Raw genomic sequence first — 17,279 nt, 5'->3', positions numbered from 1 at the left:
TGCCTGCGAATGCGAATCTCAATACGAATGACTTGATTACGCTGGAATCACGGAGCTAGCGACTGCTCCACCCCGCCCCGCCTCGCCCGGCCCGGCACGGACGGTGTGTAAATGAAGGGACAGCGCCCGGAAGGCTTTCGCTGCTTTCGCTGCTTTCGCTCCGGGCAGCTCACCGGAATTCCGTGAACGTGATCTTGCTGCCGTGTTGTTGTTGTTGTTGTTGTTGTTGTTGTTGCTGTTGCTGTTGCTGTCCGCGAACGCGCTGCCCTTCCGGTGAAGGCTGAGTGTCCGCGCGGAACGCTTTTCATCATCACTTACTCGAAACGCGGCATCGCCGGGCATCGCGGGGCATCGCGGGGCGGACAGGTGTCGGCCGCCACTCCACCGGACACGGTTCTCGTTTTAATATTCCTGGGAAGCGCGTTTCTGCGAGTCACGCTGCGCCGCGCTGCGCCAGGTTTCACTCAGAGGAGCCCCCCCCCCTCTACCCCGTGGCCTCGACGTGAAAAAAAATAAAATCCGGGAGGGGGGGGGGTGGGGGGGGGGGGCGGGGGCGGCGGAATGCGCCTTATGAAGTACGTGACGACTGGGCAAAGGGGTGCGGTGCCCTAATGCTTTGTTAATATGCAGTGCGGGGTCCTTATTGGGGTCCGGGGATCCTCGGCGTCCTCGTGCTCATCCTGGCCTGGCCTCGTCCTGGCCTCGTCCTGGCCTCGTCCTGGCCGCCTATCAGGAGCCGAGGCGGCGACGCGGCGAGCGCCCGCCAAAGGCGGCATAGGCAACCCGTCGCGCTCCCGTGCGTCGGCACGTCGGCGCGGCCTATAGGCAAGGGGTCCCCGCCAGCACCACCATGGGCCAGCTTGCGCCAGCTCCCTCCATTTCCGCCTCATTTTCCTGGCTCCCCCACCTGCCGCCGCCATGCGCAGCGCTGGCGTCGCGCGGCAGCATGCGATAGAGGATCGTTTTCAATGTCGTTGTTGCCTGCATGCATCATACAGGACTCGCTCGCTGGCGCGCGCGCACACGCACACGCACACGCCTCTGCGATTCAGGCTCCGGCTGGATTAGCGGCATCAATTATTGGCCGGGCTGCCAAGGCTGCCATGCCAGGGCTGCCAACCAAGGCAGGGGGCGCAGTTATCAATGATACACTATGCCCTCGCCGTGCCCCTGGCCGCGCCTTGTGGCCCTGCGGCCCGGCGGCCCCCAGAGACGACCCCCCCCCCCCCGGCGTGGGGCTTTTACCTGCGGATCATCATACTGCGCCCCGGGTCATCGAAATGCTCGCATCCTGCGCGTCACGCTCGCTTGTACTCCCCGCTCCGCTCTGCGTCGCTCCTGCGTATCCCTGTGGGGCCGTGGGGCTTTGTAGCGCCGTGCCGCCTGCGCTGCGCTCGCAGTGTAGCACTACGCCCCCCACCCCTTTTCCCCACTCTTGCCAACCCTTTCACTAGTTCGGTTCACTCCTTTCCGCTGCCGGCGTTTATGGGCGTCGCGGGCACGCCGAGCGGACAGAGCAATCTCAATTTCGCGAAACTGCCTGGCCGTGCCGTGCCGTGCCGTGACGTCTGTGCCCCCCCCCCCCCCCCTGCGCGCGGCGAGGTCCCACGGGGGGTCCCAGGTAGCTGTCAGGGCGAAACTGTTATCGGGTCCCTTGGCTCATCCATCGGGAGTGGGTCGGCGCGTCGGACTGTGCTTTGCCCCAGCTGTGCGCAATGGCTTCGCCGGTGGCTGTGCCAGTGGCAGGCCTTGCCGGTGGCGGGCCGTGCCAGTGGCAGGCTATGCCAGGGGCTGTGCCTGACCCGCTGCCCCGAGGGTGCTTCCCCGCCTCGCCGCTTCACTGCTCCGCCGCTTCGTCGTCCGGGTTTCACCATCGTGATCAGCAGCAGGGCCGTAGGGCCGTGCTTTTAACGGGCCCTTTTCAGGCCCTGCGTGTGTGTGGGCGCGTAAGCGTGTGGGCGTGCGGGAGAGAGCCTCCCCGCCCCGCCCCTCGCGGCGCTGCGTATCTGCGCCCGGCCCGCTCGGGCGCGTGGCGCGGGGTATCGCCGGCTTGGTCGACTGGTTGGCCCGCGCGCCGCGCGATGGCGCCACCACACCAGTCGAGTCGGTGAAGGCCCGAAGGGCCGTCATCGCGTCGGCCGGGCAGCACCGCCAGCACCGGCGCCTCTCCCCCACGTGAACCTGAAACACGTGGCTGAAAAATAAAAGTTGGTCTGTTTGCTGACATCTGTTCCCCTTTTTCTGTCGGCAGGTGAGTGCGGGGCGAGGCGGGCCCAAGTGGCCGCGGAGAGCCATGCATCCGTCTGTGAGTCTGTGAGTGGGTTTGCTGGCCCACTGTGGCGCACGCCGCCCCGACGCTTTCTGTTCGCACGCGCCATTTGGGCACTGCGGCACGCGCTGCCACCGGGCTGGAGGGCACTCGCCGGACTCGGCCGCGTCTCAACGAGCCGAAACATCGTCCTCGCGCGGAACGATTTTGGAGCGAGCAGCGAGTGGAGTGGCCTGCCGTCCGGGCCGTCCGGGCGACAGCCGTGTACCAGGCAACAAGGTGGTGTCCATGTCGTCCATGTCGCCGTCATGTTTGGGGAGGCGCCGGATGGGGCCGTGCCGGGCGTGCCGGGCCGTGCTGGCGGGGTGCACCGAGGTGTCGCCCGGGCCGGCCGGGCCGGCCTGCCTGCCTTCGGCCACGCCGCTGGGCGCGCCGGGCGCGCTGGGCGGATACCGGTGTAGGGTGGTGATCCGGTAACAGCCTCGGGTAAACAGTGGCCGCGCAGACAATATGACGTAACACAAGGTTGCCAGGCAACCGGGACGCCGCCCTGCGCCGCCCCACCCCTCGCCTCCCCCACCCGGCGTAACTCCGCTCGTCTTACTGTGTGCTCTGTCTCTGTCCCGCTTATCGGCTGACGGACACAGCAGCCTTTGCCGCCCCCGCCGCCCCCGCCGCCCCCGCGGCCCCCGGGGGACGCCCGCCACGCGCGGAAGGAAGAAGGGAGTCCCCTTTAGCGGGCTGCAATTAATCGGACACTCGAACAAATAAACATTGTAAATCGACTTGAATCTACAGGATTTTCTAAAAATACTCAGTGAGTCGTGAACGGAAATTTAGTCAAAAGAACAAATTTCAATGTATCATCGTCCCGCTCATACTTTCGGAGTGCTCACGCGGATGAGCGGCGCGCCGGCGGCACCCTTGTGTGAGCGATCACAGGCCGACCGACCAAACCCTGAAAACAGAAAACAAGAACCCGTGAGCGGAATTCGGAAACTCCGACCTGCAAAGTTTTTTTTTGCAGAACAATCCTGTCGCGCTTTGACCTCCCCCCCCTCTCTCCTCTCCTGAAAATTGGGTCTTGTGCGACGGCGGAGAGGCAGCATAGCACACACTGCATGTGCACCTGGTAGCGCGGGCCGGCCGGTGCGGCCAGTCGCCTGGACCTGCCCGTTGGGTCGGTGGGAAAACACAGGGCCCGCCTGCGTATGTTTCCTTTGCTATGTGCCACTGACAGAGTTACTGCGTGTGGGTGTATGCACGTGTGTGCGTGTGAGTGTGTTTTGGTAGGGGCGGCGGAGGGCTGGGTGATCTGGAAAGCATCCCCGGTCGGGACGTGGCGTGAGCTAAGTGTGCGCGGCTCGCTCTAGCCGCCCTAGCTTGGTGTAGCTGGGCTGTAGCTTGGCCTGGCTTGGCCCTGGCTGCAGTGAGGCGCTGCCACTTGCCGAGTCAACGCCAGCGCGCTTCGCGCTTCGCACGGCTTCGCACGGCTTCGCCTGTTTCGTCGCGAGGGCCAACCGAACCGGCAGGCGACCGCCGACGGCGCCGGGACTGGCAGAGCTGGCTGCGTTTTCTGCTCCATTTGCCGTCCCAGAAAGTCCTCCAGTCTCCAGTCCTGCCCTATCGGTGCGTCCTGCGGCGCTGCCGCCTCAGCGAGTGTGCCCGCACCGCGCCGCGGTTCAAGGGGAAACTTTCCAGCTCTGCGCGCAGTCTCGCCGGGAAATCACTACGTATGGGGTTGACTTTGGGCGCTCCCTTCTCTGGAGACTCGGCAATCGTGTCGGCGTACCGTAGGTTCAGGGGTGTGTTATTTTAACTCCCGCTGCCCGGGTTCCATTCTCGCTATTTATTTGTGCAACTTTTCTTTTCTTTTTTTTGTATTTTGTTTTTAACTTGCGCACGCCCATCAAAGTTGTATACAGGCGGTTCACTCCATAGAGTACGTTATACGGTTGGGATCATGACAAACGTCCCAGTTCTTCCCTCCGAGTGACGCTCGCCTTGTCGTTTTTGCATCATTTCCTCAGCGCGTGTTGGGAGTGTGGGCCGAAATGAGTGCAGCTCCTAATCTAGATCGTCGGCAGGGTGCGCCTTGAGCCTCCATTCCGCCCTGGTGGCTCCAGACGTGCCGCGCTCTGGCCGAGGCGGCCGGGGCTGGAGGATCTGCCCACTCCCTTCTCTCTCTCTTTTTTCTGCGGAAGAGCCGCCTTGGCAGCCCTCGGCTCGTCCGCGTCCGAAACGCCCCCCTTTCGGAACGCGCCCCGCGTCGCCAAGCAGGCCGAGCGGAGTCCCGGCGCGCTGCTCGGCACGGCCAGAGTCCGGCAGCGGAGCCATGGCGGAGCCCCCGGGCAAAAACGGTGGTCGTGTAGGTGCGGCTCGGAGAGGGAGGTCTTGATGTACTCCCCGCGCTCGGCTCGGCACGACTCCACGCCCCGAATGATTAGTTCCGAGTCGACTGCGCGCGTCGCGCTGCCTCGCGGTGCGTCGCGAACATGATCCGCCCCCCGGCCGACCGGAACCGGGAATGTGGCAGCACTGCCGGAACTGCCAGCCCAGTCCCCCAAACCATTTTGATGTCTAATTTGCGACTTGACGGCGGGGCGTGGCGTGGCGTGGCGCGGCGGGGCGGGGCGTGGTGGAGCGTGGGCCCAAAACGCTTCCAATTATTGTCGCTTCAAGTCGCACGCAGTGAACGGCGCGGGGTGTCGGCTTACTCCCTCTCCGCCCACCCCACCCCGACCACCCCTTTCCCCCTCCCCTCGACGCTTCAACTTCCTGCGGCCTCGCAGAACAATAACTACGCAGGCCGACATTCAATTTTCGACTCGTATAATGTTATTATTTTCTCGCGTACAAAAATAGCGCGCCACGAAGCCAAGGGCGGGGGCGCGGACGGACGGGGCAGCGCGTAGTGGCCGTGGTGCCGGCGGCGGGGCGGCCCCGACTCACCGGACCTTTTGACGTCCAACTTGTCTGCCGCGCCGTAGTTTGGCTGGCGTCGTGTTACCTGTCAGACTGTCGGTTTCGAGCGGCGCGCCGGTCGCTCTGTCTCTCTCGCAGCCCGACACGGGGCCAACGGGACGCGCCTCTAGTGCGAGGGGGACAGAGCGACCGGAGGGCCGGAGCACCGCTGGCAAGCCGCTGGCCGCGGCCGGCACGTCGTGGCCAAAGGGAAAACAAAGAGGGCGTCTATAATTGTCGGTCGACGGCGTGGTGGCCGTTCCAGGCCGTGCACTGCATCCAGCCGTCTGATTCCGAGCGGGGCTGGTCGTCTCTCTCGCTCCCCACCAGTGCGACATGGTGCGTCAGAGACAGAGCTGGCCCCTCGGAATCAGAGGGCCGGTGGAGTTGCGTCTTCGCGGCGGTGTGGCCAATTAGCAAGGGCGGCATGGCCGGCACGGCACGCATGACTACTGCACTGTCGCACTGGCACTGCGTCGCACTGCGTGCTGCAGGCCCGGCAGGCAGGCCGGCACGGCACGGGGCTGCAGCCAACCACAGGGTAGCGATGGCCATTCCACTTTGGCGCCAAGCAGCCACGCTGCCTGCCTGACTGCCTGCTTGAGACGCCAAGTCCGGGCTTTTTGTTAGCAGGCTCGTGGTGGTCGGGACGGCAAAGCAAAATCAACCAAAACGCAAAAATAAATGGAAACAATAATTGTAATTGTAAAACTTAAATGAACCCTCAGCTGCAGGTGTATTTGAACCCGCTGCGCGGCATGAGAAGCGGGTCTCGGGTTCAAATACTGGCGCTGGAGGCGTTTCTTTCAATTTATTTTTTCGGCCGCGCCGTTCTCTGACCCCGGTAGTTGCACGCTGCTTGCGGAGCGCCGCGGCGTCGGCCGGCGGCGGTGGCCTTATGCCGCCACGGCCTCGGTCTCGTTGTCTTGTGTTGGGCGTCGCCATGGCGTCGCTGCGCCTTGCGCCTTGCTGCGCGCTGTGTAGTCGCTCAGGTTGTGAAGCAGGCCTTCGGTTGCAGGACCTTATTGCTCGGGCTGGCGTGTTCCTGCGGCACGTCAACGCGTACGGTAAGGAGAAGGAAGTGCACGATCCTCTAGCGTAGCGTCGGACACGGCGGCGTGGCACAGAGGTCCAGGGGACCGGTGGAGGCGGGTCGAAAACCCGGACGCATTTTGAGCTCCAGAGTCGCTAAACAGGACTCGAACCGAGCGCGTGACCCCGCCAATGGGCTCCTCGCTCGGAGAGCAATCCATTGGTGGGGTCATACGTTCGGCTCGAGTCCCATTTAGTGACTCTGGAGCTCAAAACGCGTCCGGGTTTTTGACCGCCTGCCCCGGTCGTCTGGCCCCTGTGCGTAGCGGTGTGAAAACTTGTAGATTGTGTAGGACCGTAAGGCAACCGTCGTCCCGAGTGTAGACCTCCCCGTACGACACTGTGAATGCAGCACACCTTCTCCTATGCTACGCTCTCGCCTTGCCGACTGTCTGGTTGTTGCATGGATGTTTATCGAACCCCCACGAACGGTGGTGTTACACCGTCCTGTACTTACATGTCGTAACTTATCGATTCGTAGCCGTTGTGCCCTCGTGGCAGCCCTGTGTACTCCGTGCCGTCGATCGTCTAGCGATCCAATGTGTGTTAGAAAACAACTGTGAGTAGTAGTGAGTTAGTTCCACGCACAGGCCGACGAGGTGGTAATTGCTGTCTCTAATGAACGACGTCCGGCCAAGTTCAAGTCGCCGCGAGGCAAGGCGGTTGTTAAACTGTCTCGGCCCGGGGGGGGGGGGACGATGCGCGGACAGCCGCGGCGGCGCTCCACGAAAATGAAATGACCCTGTCAGAAACGACGCCGCTCTGCTGGCCGCGGAGAACGCCGCGCTCCAGCCGGGGCCGGGCGGGGCCGGGCGGGGCCGGGCGGGGCCCTCGACGGCGGCGACACTCACCGGGACGCCGCCAAACTCGCCGGCCCGAAATAGTGCGCCGCAGCGCTGCACTGCGCCGCACTGCGCCCCAGGCCCTTCCGTCTCGTCCGCCATCTGCGCTTTCCTTTCCCTCTCTCCTGCCAGTCTTCCTCCTCCTCCTCCTCCGCGCGGCGCGCCCTGTCGCCTCGCCGCCCCGCCGCTGCATTTCTCATGATCAACTATCACCGAGTTCCGCGTGCCTCGGCATTAATACTGCACGCGTGAGGCACACTCGCCTTTCTGCCCGCGCGTCCGTCCGTCCGTCCGCCCGTCGCTCTTTCTTCGTCGGCCGGTTCGATTGTTCGATTGTTCTCGGTGCCTGATGGGACAACAATGCCGTGATGAGGCGGCACAAGGCGACACGGGCTCCACGGGCTAAGCAGCCCGCCCGGTCGGCCCGCCCGGCCCGTTGACCCCCGCGGCTCGCACTACACTGTGCTCGGCTCGGCGCCACGGCGTCACGTCGCCGTCGTCGTCGCCGTTGTTGTTGAGGGAGTGGAGGGGGTGAACAGAGCCGAAACTGAGACGACAAGTTTCCCAAAGGGAGCGCGAGCGCGCTGGGACTGCAGGAAGTACACAACGTCGTAGGTACGACGCTGGCCACACTGATTCGTCGCCCCCTCGTCCTCTTCTTGCTCGTAGCCAGCTCGCTTTCTCTCTCTCTCTCTTTCGCAGAAAGCTGACTAGAAGCGCCGCGGCGTAGGTCTGCGTGTTTCTTCGTAGTCTCTCTCTCTGTCTGTGTTAGCGGCTCCGCTAGATTGTGCTAGATTGTGCAGGCCTAATTGGCGGTGTGCGCTGTCTCTCTCGCACTCGCCGGCCTGTCCTGTTCCCGCCATTACACGGCTACACTGGGGCGGCGGGCATCGGGCTGGGTCGGCCGGGGCGCCCTGGGGAGCGGAGGGTAGCCAAGGGGAGCCTAGGGCGAGCGGGGCTCCCTCGCGGGGCTCGCCCAGGCCATGCCCGGGCCCAGTTCCCACTGCAGAGCACATGTCTGCTGCTTGGTGTGCCACAGCTGATCGCTGACCCCCTCCCCTCCCCTCGCGGTCCCCATGGGGGCGTAGGGCGCGCAGCACGCCCCCCTCCCCTCCCGCGCCGCTCCGCCGTTCCACGGCGAGGACTAGACTAGCCAGTCTCGCAGTGGCGCTCCTCTGAGAAGCAGCCTCGGCGGTTTCGCGCGCCCTCCGCCGTGCCGTGGCGTGCCGTGCCGTGCCTTGCCGTGCCTCGCCGTGCGCGTGTCGCGTGGTGGCCGTCGCGTGCCGCGCCGCCGTACCGCCCCGCGCCGCCCGTGTCTCGCGTGTCCGCGGTGTCCGTTGGCGCCGTGCCGCCTCGCACCGCCGCGAGCCCACCACCTGTGGCGGGTCGGCCGCCGCCGTCGCGGGCCTCGTCGTCGTCGGGGGCCTCGTCGTCGCCGGGGGCCTTGGTCGGGTCCTCCGCGGGGGCCGGCGGGGCCATGTCGCGGTGCCGGGCCGCGCCGTGATGTGATGTTGGGCGTCGCCGGGCCGTCGCCGGCGCGTCCACGGCGTCCATGGCGGGGCGTCGTCGCGGGCCGCCATGTTGACGCGTCGCCGAGTCCACGTCGGGGCGAGCAAGGCGGTAGGGCCGCGCAGTAGGGCCAGGCCGAGGCCGGAGGGCCGGGCCGGGGCCCAGGCCGTAGGGCAGTGTCCACGCCATGGATTTGAACCAGCAGTCCAAGCCGCCCGTCCACAAGTGCAACAGTGACCCCACCCGGGGCTCGCTGGCGGCCGCATCGCCCAGGAAGTGCGTCCTCACCCTGGACGGATACTCCTATGTCATAGGTGAGGCGCTGATGACTGTAAAAGATACAATTCCAGGCTCGTTTTGTGACTCGCAAGTGACTTTTCTCCCGCCGCGTGGCGAGCAGAGAGTTTTCGCCAGACTGGAAGCACACTGGAAGCGGCGCACGCGCGGCGCAGGCCGGACTGTACACTGTACGAGCCAGATTAGCACTAATGCTGAGGGCACTCCCGCTTATCTGATTACGCCGCCCTTATCCGGCGGCCCATAAATCTGCATGGCATCTCATTTGGCGCCCTTTTTAACGCGCCCGGGATAGACAGAGGACATCAGAGGTGTCGCGCTGATAATGATGCTTATCTCGCGTTGACTCAGCTAATGCGCCGTATCACTCGCCGGGATTCGAACGCCGGCCAGGGGCGTGGCGTGACTGGGCGTGGCGGGGCGGGGCGTGGCGTGGCGGGGCGGGGCGGGGCGGGGCGGGGCGGGGCGGGGTATTGGCGTGGCGAGGCGTCATCCACCGCCCCACGGCTGCCTGACGGCTGCCGGCGGCGGCTTAGCCCGATCATCGTCGGATTTCCGCGTGACGCCCGTCCAAAGATTCCCACTATCTGGTCCGCGGATCGGCGCGCCAGATTGGCGGATGGCGGTAGTCGTCCATCCAGTGTAGTGTCCAGGCGGTTTCCTCGATAAGATTGGTCGCGCGATAGGGCGAAAGAGAGCGGCCCTGCAGTGCGACGTCGTCTGGGGAGCCGCGTGGGACCGCACGGCCTGCAATGGAGCGCGGCGACGACGGTACGTCGCCGAGGGTGCGAGAGTGAGTGTGTGAGTTTGTGCGCGTGTGTGTGTCCTTTTTTCGGGTGCGGATTGTGTATTGTGGACGCCGCGCGCCCTTTTAGCGGCATTGGCTGGCGGACTGGGTCGGACTGAGTTGACAATGCTCGCTCCGCCGACGCCCTGACGGGCTGACCGGCTGACCGGCTGACAAACACGGTGATGACGAACTTTGCTCCTCTGTCGCCGCGCCGCTGCCGCGCTGCGCTGCTGCGGAGCTGGCCCGCGTCATCTAATTAGTCGGGTTTCATTACGGCGGATCGAATCCGAATTAGCAGATTGGACGCCCTTTTTTGCCGCCACGCCGCGCCGCCCCCGCGCCGCCGCCACCAGGCCGCCGATGCGGACCGCGCCTCCGTTTAGAGGTGAAACTGGGTGAAACCCGGCCTCGCTTTTAGGCAAACAAAAGAGGCGGGGCGAAATGTACGGAAATGTCGCTTTTGAACCCGAGGCTCGATGTGTCGGCACTTCCGGTTTCCGAACGTAGGAATGTTTGCCGTGCCGAGGCCCTGGGCGCCCTGGGGGTGGAAGAGACTCGAAAGACTCTGGCGGGGCGGTCTGGCCGGGCCGGCCGGAGAGCGCAGTGCTTTCATCTTGTAATAAGACGGCCGGAACCGCAAAATAATCGCCATTCTTTCCTTTTGATGTGGCGCGCCTGGCCGGCCTGGTCTGCCCCGGGGAACGCGCGGAATGCCGCGCCGAGTCTCTCAGCGACGCCGAGTTCGTTCAGCGAATGGAAACTAGACAACAAGCGCACCAATGCACCAAGTGCATAGTTTGCACTAGCAGCCGATGCCAATTTGGCCGCATGGTGCAACAGCACCAACAGCACAAACAACAACAATCTCAACAACGTCACCAGCAGCAGCGAGTTCGGTCGCGCTGATTGCAGTCGCCTCTTTTCACGGAATCATAATCGATTCGCGGGGCTCGCTCAAATTAGCACACTCTGGGAAAACAAACGGCACGTCCACGCGGATTAAATACCGCCGCTATTTCGCTCGCTAATCTTAATAAATCCCTCCACTGGGGGCGAGTTACACCGCCAGCCTGGAGGACGCCGTGGAGGACGCCGTGGAGCGCACGACCGGAGGCCGCTGGTTTTGTCCGGACAACCCGACCGCGAGACACTTTTAGCCTCGCTAGCTCTGGCCGGCCTTAGCGAGAAGGAACCGCACCGGCCCGTCGACCTTTGCGGACTGGTAAATTAGCCAACACTCCCAGGCGGGAAGTACCAAGTACGAAGTACCACTCCCTCCACTCTGCTCGCTCGGCGCGCGCCAGTGTGAGGCAGCGGAGCCATCAATAAGTCAATACCCCCGACTCCCGAGCCGGGCAGCCAGCACCGCTGATTCGGAGCAGGATGCTTTCTCTCTCGCTCTCACGGCGCGCTCCGTACGGGTGCGAGAGAGGCGGAGCGGTGACGAAGCGCACTGCTCGCAACCAGACTAAGGCTATCAGTGGCGTTCACTGCGCCTGACCTGGCTGCGGTGGCGCCGGGGCAGTCATGCAAAATGGAGGGAGTTTGCGGCGCGCATCCGCATCACGACGGACAGGTTCGGGTTCGGCCAGGGCCCGACCACCCCGATGACGACTAGCCCGGGTTGTAAAGGAAAGGAGGCCGGATTACGTGAGGCGCGCGTAACCCTCAGCCACAACAACAAGGCCCCGCCGCGCCCCGCCCTGGTGGCCGGCCCGAACCTGCCTCACCCGCGGCCACCCCCACTCCATGGAACTTTATTAGCTATGTTTGCGGCTTAGGCCCTGCCAGCGTTGCCAGCGCCAGCCCTGCCCAGCCCTGCCTGCCCTGCTGCCCTTCGACGCGGCAGCGTCCACGGCGTGAGAGGGCCTGGTGGCGGTGGCGGTCCTCGGCCGTGCAAGGGCACTGGGAGGGCCTTGGGCTGTGGGGCTGAGCAAACAAATTCACACCTAAACACCTAAAATATGCTGCGCCGGAGGGGGGGGCGGGGCGGTCGGCACACATTTCCGTCTCCGGCCGTCGCCATCCCAGCCGCCTCCACCTGCACGCCCTCCTCCTTGTCGCCATGCCCGTCCTCCGACCCGTCCTCCGGCCCGTCCTCCGACCCGTCCTCCGACCCGTCCTCCGACCCGTCCTCCGGCCCGTCCTCCGACCCGTCCTCCGACCCGTCCTCCGGCCCGTCCTCCGTACCGATCTCCGGCCCGTTCTCCGACAGCGTCCTCCGACCCCTCCGGGTCCTCCGACCCTCCTCCGGCAGTACCTCCGAATTCGTCATTATCGAATCGGACGATCTCGTGACTCCGGCCTGTCCTCACGACCGACACGTACGGCGCCTCGGCAACCGCTCTGTTCGGTCCAAACTCCGAGTTCCGGTCGCCCCTCGGCTTGCCGTTGTTACGTCTAAATCTCGCCCACTTTTTCTCATTATATGTTTCTTTTTCAGAAATTATGGACAAATTTCCTCAGGACCTTGACCAAATCGCCGGCATTAGCTCAAAGTTGTCGTTGTCGCGGCATTTCCGTTCTCACCAAAGTGAAACCGAGGCAAACCTCGGAAACCTTTCTCTGCTGGTCTCAGGCTTCTGATTTTTGAGACACTCACCCTCAAGAAGGCTTTTCTGATAGCTCGTGGCGAGAGGGTCGCCCGTGGTTCAGATTCTGTTTTTGTTTTTCTTGCAAATGAACTCTCATTCTGGAATCCACTGCGTTGTCCTTGTGGATCAGATCCAATTCGGCCGAGGGGCCCAGGGCAAGAAATAGCGATCATAACCCTTCGCCCCGGTCATTTCGTCGTTGTTCTATTGTAAATCCCTCTTGTCTTCCCCGGTCAATGTTTTCTGTTAGTTGCAGCCATGATCAGAAAACTCCCAATAATTTTCATCAGAGAACCAAGGTATGATCAGAAGAATCATTACCCACTTTACCCTTATCCGGTCCGATACCGATTTCGAAATTTGTCCTTCCGGCCCGTCATCCGGCCCGTCCTCCGACCCGTCCTCCGGCCCGTCCTCCGACCCGTCCTCCGGCCCGTCCTCCGACCCGTCCTCCGGCCCGTCCTCCGACCCGTCCTCCGGCCCGTCCTCCGGCCCGTCCTCCGACCCGTCCTCCGACCCGTCCTCCGGCCCGTCCTCCGACCCGTCCTCCGGCCCGTCCTCCGACCCGTCCTCCGGCCCGTCCTCCGACCCGTCCTCCGGCCCGTCCTCCGGCCCGCCCCTCGGCTTTGGCCGTTCGATTGCACCGCACGCCTCATAAATCTCCGGCGCCACTTTTTCTTCATTCTTTTGTTTCTTTTTTCGCGCCTAATTATTTGGACGAATGGAGCGTTGGCGTGTGGCCGCGTGCGGCGCGCCCAGCCGGACCGCTGCCATGGGACCACGGGGCGGGCCGAGCGGGGCGGGGCGTCGACGGCTGGGTCATTACTCAACAGTTCGATGGGCGGCGTTGTCGCGGCATTGTCGCGGTGTCGTCGCCGAAAGCGGCCGAAAGCCGAGAGCCACTCGACACGCCGTCGGAAAGCCTTTCTCTGCGGCTCTGCGGGCGGTTCCGATTTTGCTCAGCACGGAAACCCACTCCGATAAAAAGAAGGAGGACCCTCAAGAAGGCGCGGCTGATTGAGAACGACCTCTGATAGCGTCGCGGCGTGGCGTAGAGGGCTCGCCGCCGTGCCGCCGTGCCGCGCAGTTCGATTCTGTTTTTGTTTTTCCGCGCTTGACAATTAACCTGCAAAGTTTGGTGCTCTCATTGCGTGGGAACTGCCGACTGGCGTTGTGGCCTTGTGGACTCTATGACTGGGCCAACGCCGGGGCCGGCAGGGCGGGCCGGGCCACCCGGGGCCAAGAAAGAACGCGCCCCCACCCCTCCATCAACCCCCTATCGCCCCCGGCCATGTTGCGTCGTTGCCTTGCGGTGGGATTGTAAACTCCCTCCCCCCTCCCTCTTCCCCTCCGGTCTGTTTGTCTGTCTGTCTTGCAGCATCGATCAGCGGTCGTGGTGTCAGCAATAATGTATTCTCTAGAGAGACTAGAGGTATCGATCAGAGAGGACATCAACCCCCTCCCCCTCCCCTCCCCCCACAGTGTCCATAGGGCAAGACGGGGCGCTAGGGCAGTCCGCCAGTTTGTTGACCATGCCATTACATAGGAAGCTCATCGGGGCCGGCGATGCCTTTTACGAATGTGTGAGTGCGTGTGTGTGTGTGCGTGCGATGTGTGTGTGTGTGTGTGTGTGTGTGTGTGTGTGTGTGTGTGTGTGTGTCTCACAAGGGACCGTAGCGAGGCCGGGCGAATGATTCGTGTTATTCAGAGTGTCGCGTCGGGAGAGCCGAGTGCTGCCGCCCACGCCACTCTTTGTGACGTTTGTCCGTTTGGCCTCGCAGCCTCGCACTTTCGCTTTAAGCGGATTTGTGTGCAACAGGTTGCCGTCCCGCGCGGCCGCCGCTCCTCTCCCTTGACGCCGCGGCGCCGCAGCCACTAGCAATTTGGCGTGAGCGTGGCGTTGGCGCTGCCGCGTTAGCCACACACGCGGCGCCGCGACCTCCCCGGCGAACCTGAGACAGTGCGTGGCAGCCTTGAGTGCGAGGGGCCGAGCTCGGCACGCCGGGCACGCCCAGGCAGTGTGGCGGCGGCGTTGAGTTTATCGCGGTGAATCGAATCGATACCGGCCGTCGCCGGGACTCTCAAAAATAGTCGACACCACAAATAATGCAACGGCTCCTCCGGGCGGCCTCACCCACACCCACGCACCGCCGTGGCAGTGTAATCGCACTGCTGCGCTGCTTGTCGTCCCCGAGGCCCCCGCAGCTCCTCGCCGAATCTGGAGAGCCCCAGCTGGGGCGTGCTGCTGGAAGCTGGAACGGGCTGCCTCGGCGCAGAGCCGGCGCTGCGCCGCGAAAGAAGCCGCTTGTACCAATCTTCCACTCTCAGCCCTCCCAAAATATTCCCTGTGTACATTGCCGGGCCGGCGGCGGAGCGGCGGAGGGGGGCGGCATGGCGGCTCGGCTCGGCTCCTCCGCGTTGCTCGTGTTGCTCCACGCGCGTAATGCGGGGAGCTTCCCCGCCAGCGGGCGGCCTCTCTCTCGCACCCACGGGGCGTCCCGCGCGGGCGAGGGAGGGACAGGGCGACGAGGAGTCGCACGGAATCAGCTCGCTATGCCGCCTGCCGGGCAGGCCAGCAAGGTCCCGCCACACGCGCGCGCCGTGCGGGGCGGGCTACGCTCGACTCGGTGGGCGCTCCCGTTGTTGGGGTCGCACCGCACCGCACCGCACCGCTGGACGGGGTGCGCGACTCACGCGCTCGCCCTGAATTTGAACACGTTCCTCGGAGCTCGCGGAGGCGGGGTGGGGCGGGGCGGGGTGGGACAGGGCGGGGCGGGGCGGGGCGGGGCGGGGACAAGGTCGTGGTGACGTCGTATCTGCCGCCAGAGGGCGCGCTCGTTACAGGGCTTCTGCGCGATGTGTGGCGTGGCGCGGCGTGGCGCGGCGTGGCGTGCCGAGCAGGGAGCCTGGAGGCGTTCCAGCCGCGTTCCAGGGCGTCTGGAGCGGACTGGGCAGGATGAGGGTGCGGCGGCGCGGGGCACGGGCTGCAGGGGTAAAATACGCGCCAGGGCTGTGTACACTGGAAACGCGGTGCGTCGGCCGCCAAAGGCCGCCAAAGGCCCGGTCGCCTCGCGGCGCTGTGGCCATGCCGGGCCATGCCATGCTGTGGCGCTGTGGCTCGTCGGTCCGCTCGTGATGAAGTGCGGTGCGGTTCTCCTGTTTCGTCGTGCTCGCGCGGCGTGTAGCGGCCTACAGGGGAGCGGCCCACCCGAGTCCTGGAGACCAATGAGGACCCGGCCAATGGATCACCCGGCCGGCGACCACCAACACTAATCCTCAAATCCTCTCCCCCCCCCTCCTCGCCTGTCCTTCGTCTCCCTTTCGCCCCCCTGTCCTCACTTCCAGAGGATCGTTCGGAAAACAGGTCTCCGGGGGACAGTTTCCCCCCTCCTTTTCTTTTCCTCCACCTCCTCCTCCCATCCCGGTGTCGTCGTCGTTTTCACTCGTTGTGTGTTTCTCACACGTTATCGTCCGCGCGCGTCTCTTTCTCAGTCAACCGTTGAACAAGATGGCGAAAAAAAAAATGGGAAGCGTTGGCAAAAAGTGTTATGGATCGGTTCGGGCGGGGGCAGTGGGCAGCGGGCAGGCCGTGGCCGGCGGGGCGTGGAGGCGTGGGGCCGGCGTGGGGACGGCCGGGGGTGGGCCCCAAGCCAAGCCACGGCCAAGCCCAAGCCGCAAGCCGCAGAAAAGAAAGGACCCTCCGTGGTGCGGGCCGCAGATACGGGACGCGGCCGACGACGCGGCCAGGCTGGAATTCACCGACCCGTGCTCAACTATTTCCAAATTGTGCTCGTGTCCACCCAGCGGCCCGTCACGCGTGACGCCGCGTATTCGCGAATACCAGCCGGGCACTGGCAGCTCCATGCTGGCAGGCACAGCGATGGCGGACACTGCTGCCTGCCAGGGCTGCCTGTCTGCCTGCCTGCCTGCCTGCCGCCGTCACTCGGAGGGGCACTCTCAAGATCACCGGAAAGTTTCCCCTTTGGCAAAATAATTTGCAAAACGAGGCGCGCGCTCACACACACACACACACACACACACACGCACACACACACACACATACACACACACACACACACACACGCGCGCGCGAGACTTGGCAAGAAGAGGGCGTTCGATGCAGAAGTTTGGTTAATGAAGTCGGATTATGATTGCTTCGTTTGGGGGGCTGGAAAGGGCCAATGATAATGAACGAGAAGCAACTTTTCAAGTACAAAGCGTAAGTGGATGATGATGTCGTGCGAGGCTGCTGGGTGGCGTGGCGTGATGCGGCGCGTGAGGCACGCCGCTCCCTGGAAGCACGGGGCACCCGCCATAGTTTTCGAGCGAATCGCTTTCAAGTTGTTGTTGTAGAAGTACTTTTGGCGGGTTTCTCCGAGACGTTTTATCAGAACGCATCGCACTATCATGGTGGCGACCCCTATATCGCCTAGCTGCCATGCCCAGGGGGCGTGCGGGGCGTGCCCCTCCCCCTTCCCTCCACGAGTGTCCGTCGCCTCGGCGCACGTCGGGCATCCGTCGAGCCCGATATCTTTTTATTCGCTCCAGAAGGGCCGCCCCGCCCCGGCCGGGCCGCGACCGCGAGGCCCTAAAACGCGCTGACAAAATGAGCCGGCCGAATAAAAACGGGGCGGGATTCGCGCCGTTTGCGGTCCGCCCTCACCGGCGGGCGTGCCGGGCAGACGGGGCTGGCAGGCAGGCGGGGCCGACGGGGCTGGCGGCCCATCTTTGATTCAGCCCCAGGCCTGACGCGGCCCTGGCACGCCGAGGGGCGCCGGGGGCGGTGAGGGTCCGGCTGGTGCGCCCCGCTGCGCCCCGCCTGCCTGCCAGTGCACCAGATAAAGGGGATGATAACGGCAGGTGCTGGCCGCGGCGCCGCGGCCACGGGGATCATCGCGATGCCCAGCACGACCGTGACGTGG

General features: G+C 64.4%; 1 protein-coding gene across 1 annotated transcript in view; it reads left to right on the top strand.

Moving 5' to 3' along the window:
- Positions 1-8,811: 8,811 nt before the first annotated feature.
- Positions 8,812-17,279, top strand: part of LOC117641237 (calcium/calmodulin-dependent 3',5'-cyclic nucleotide phosphodiesterase 1-like) — a 52,796-nt gene continuing 44,328 nt past the window's right edge. The window contains exon 1 of the mRNA XM_034378392.1: positions 8,812-8,990. Coding sequence (XP_034234283.1) covers positions 8,864-8,990 — 127 coding nt within the window. The 5' untranslated portion in view covers positions 8,812-8,863. The remainder of the gene's footprint in view (positions 8,991-17,279) is intronic.

This window comes from Thrips palmi, unplaced genomic scaffold (assembly GCF_012932325.1).
Source record: "Thrips palmi isolate BJ-2018 unplaced genomic scaffold, TpBJ-2018v1 HiC_scaffold_15, whole genome shotgun sequence".
NCBI classification, from domain to species: domain Eukaryota; kingdom Metazoa; phylum Arthropoda; class Insecta; order Thysanoptera; family Thripidae; genus Thrips; species Thrips palmi.
The sequence above is the reverse complement of the archived record's forward strand: the minus strand, read 5'-3'. Positions and strand labels throughout refer to the sequence as shown.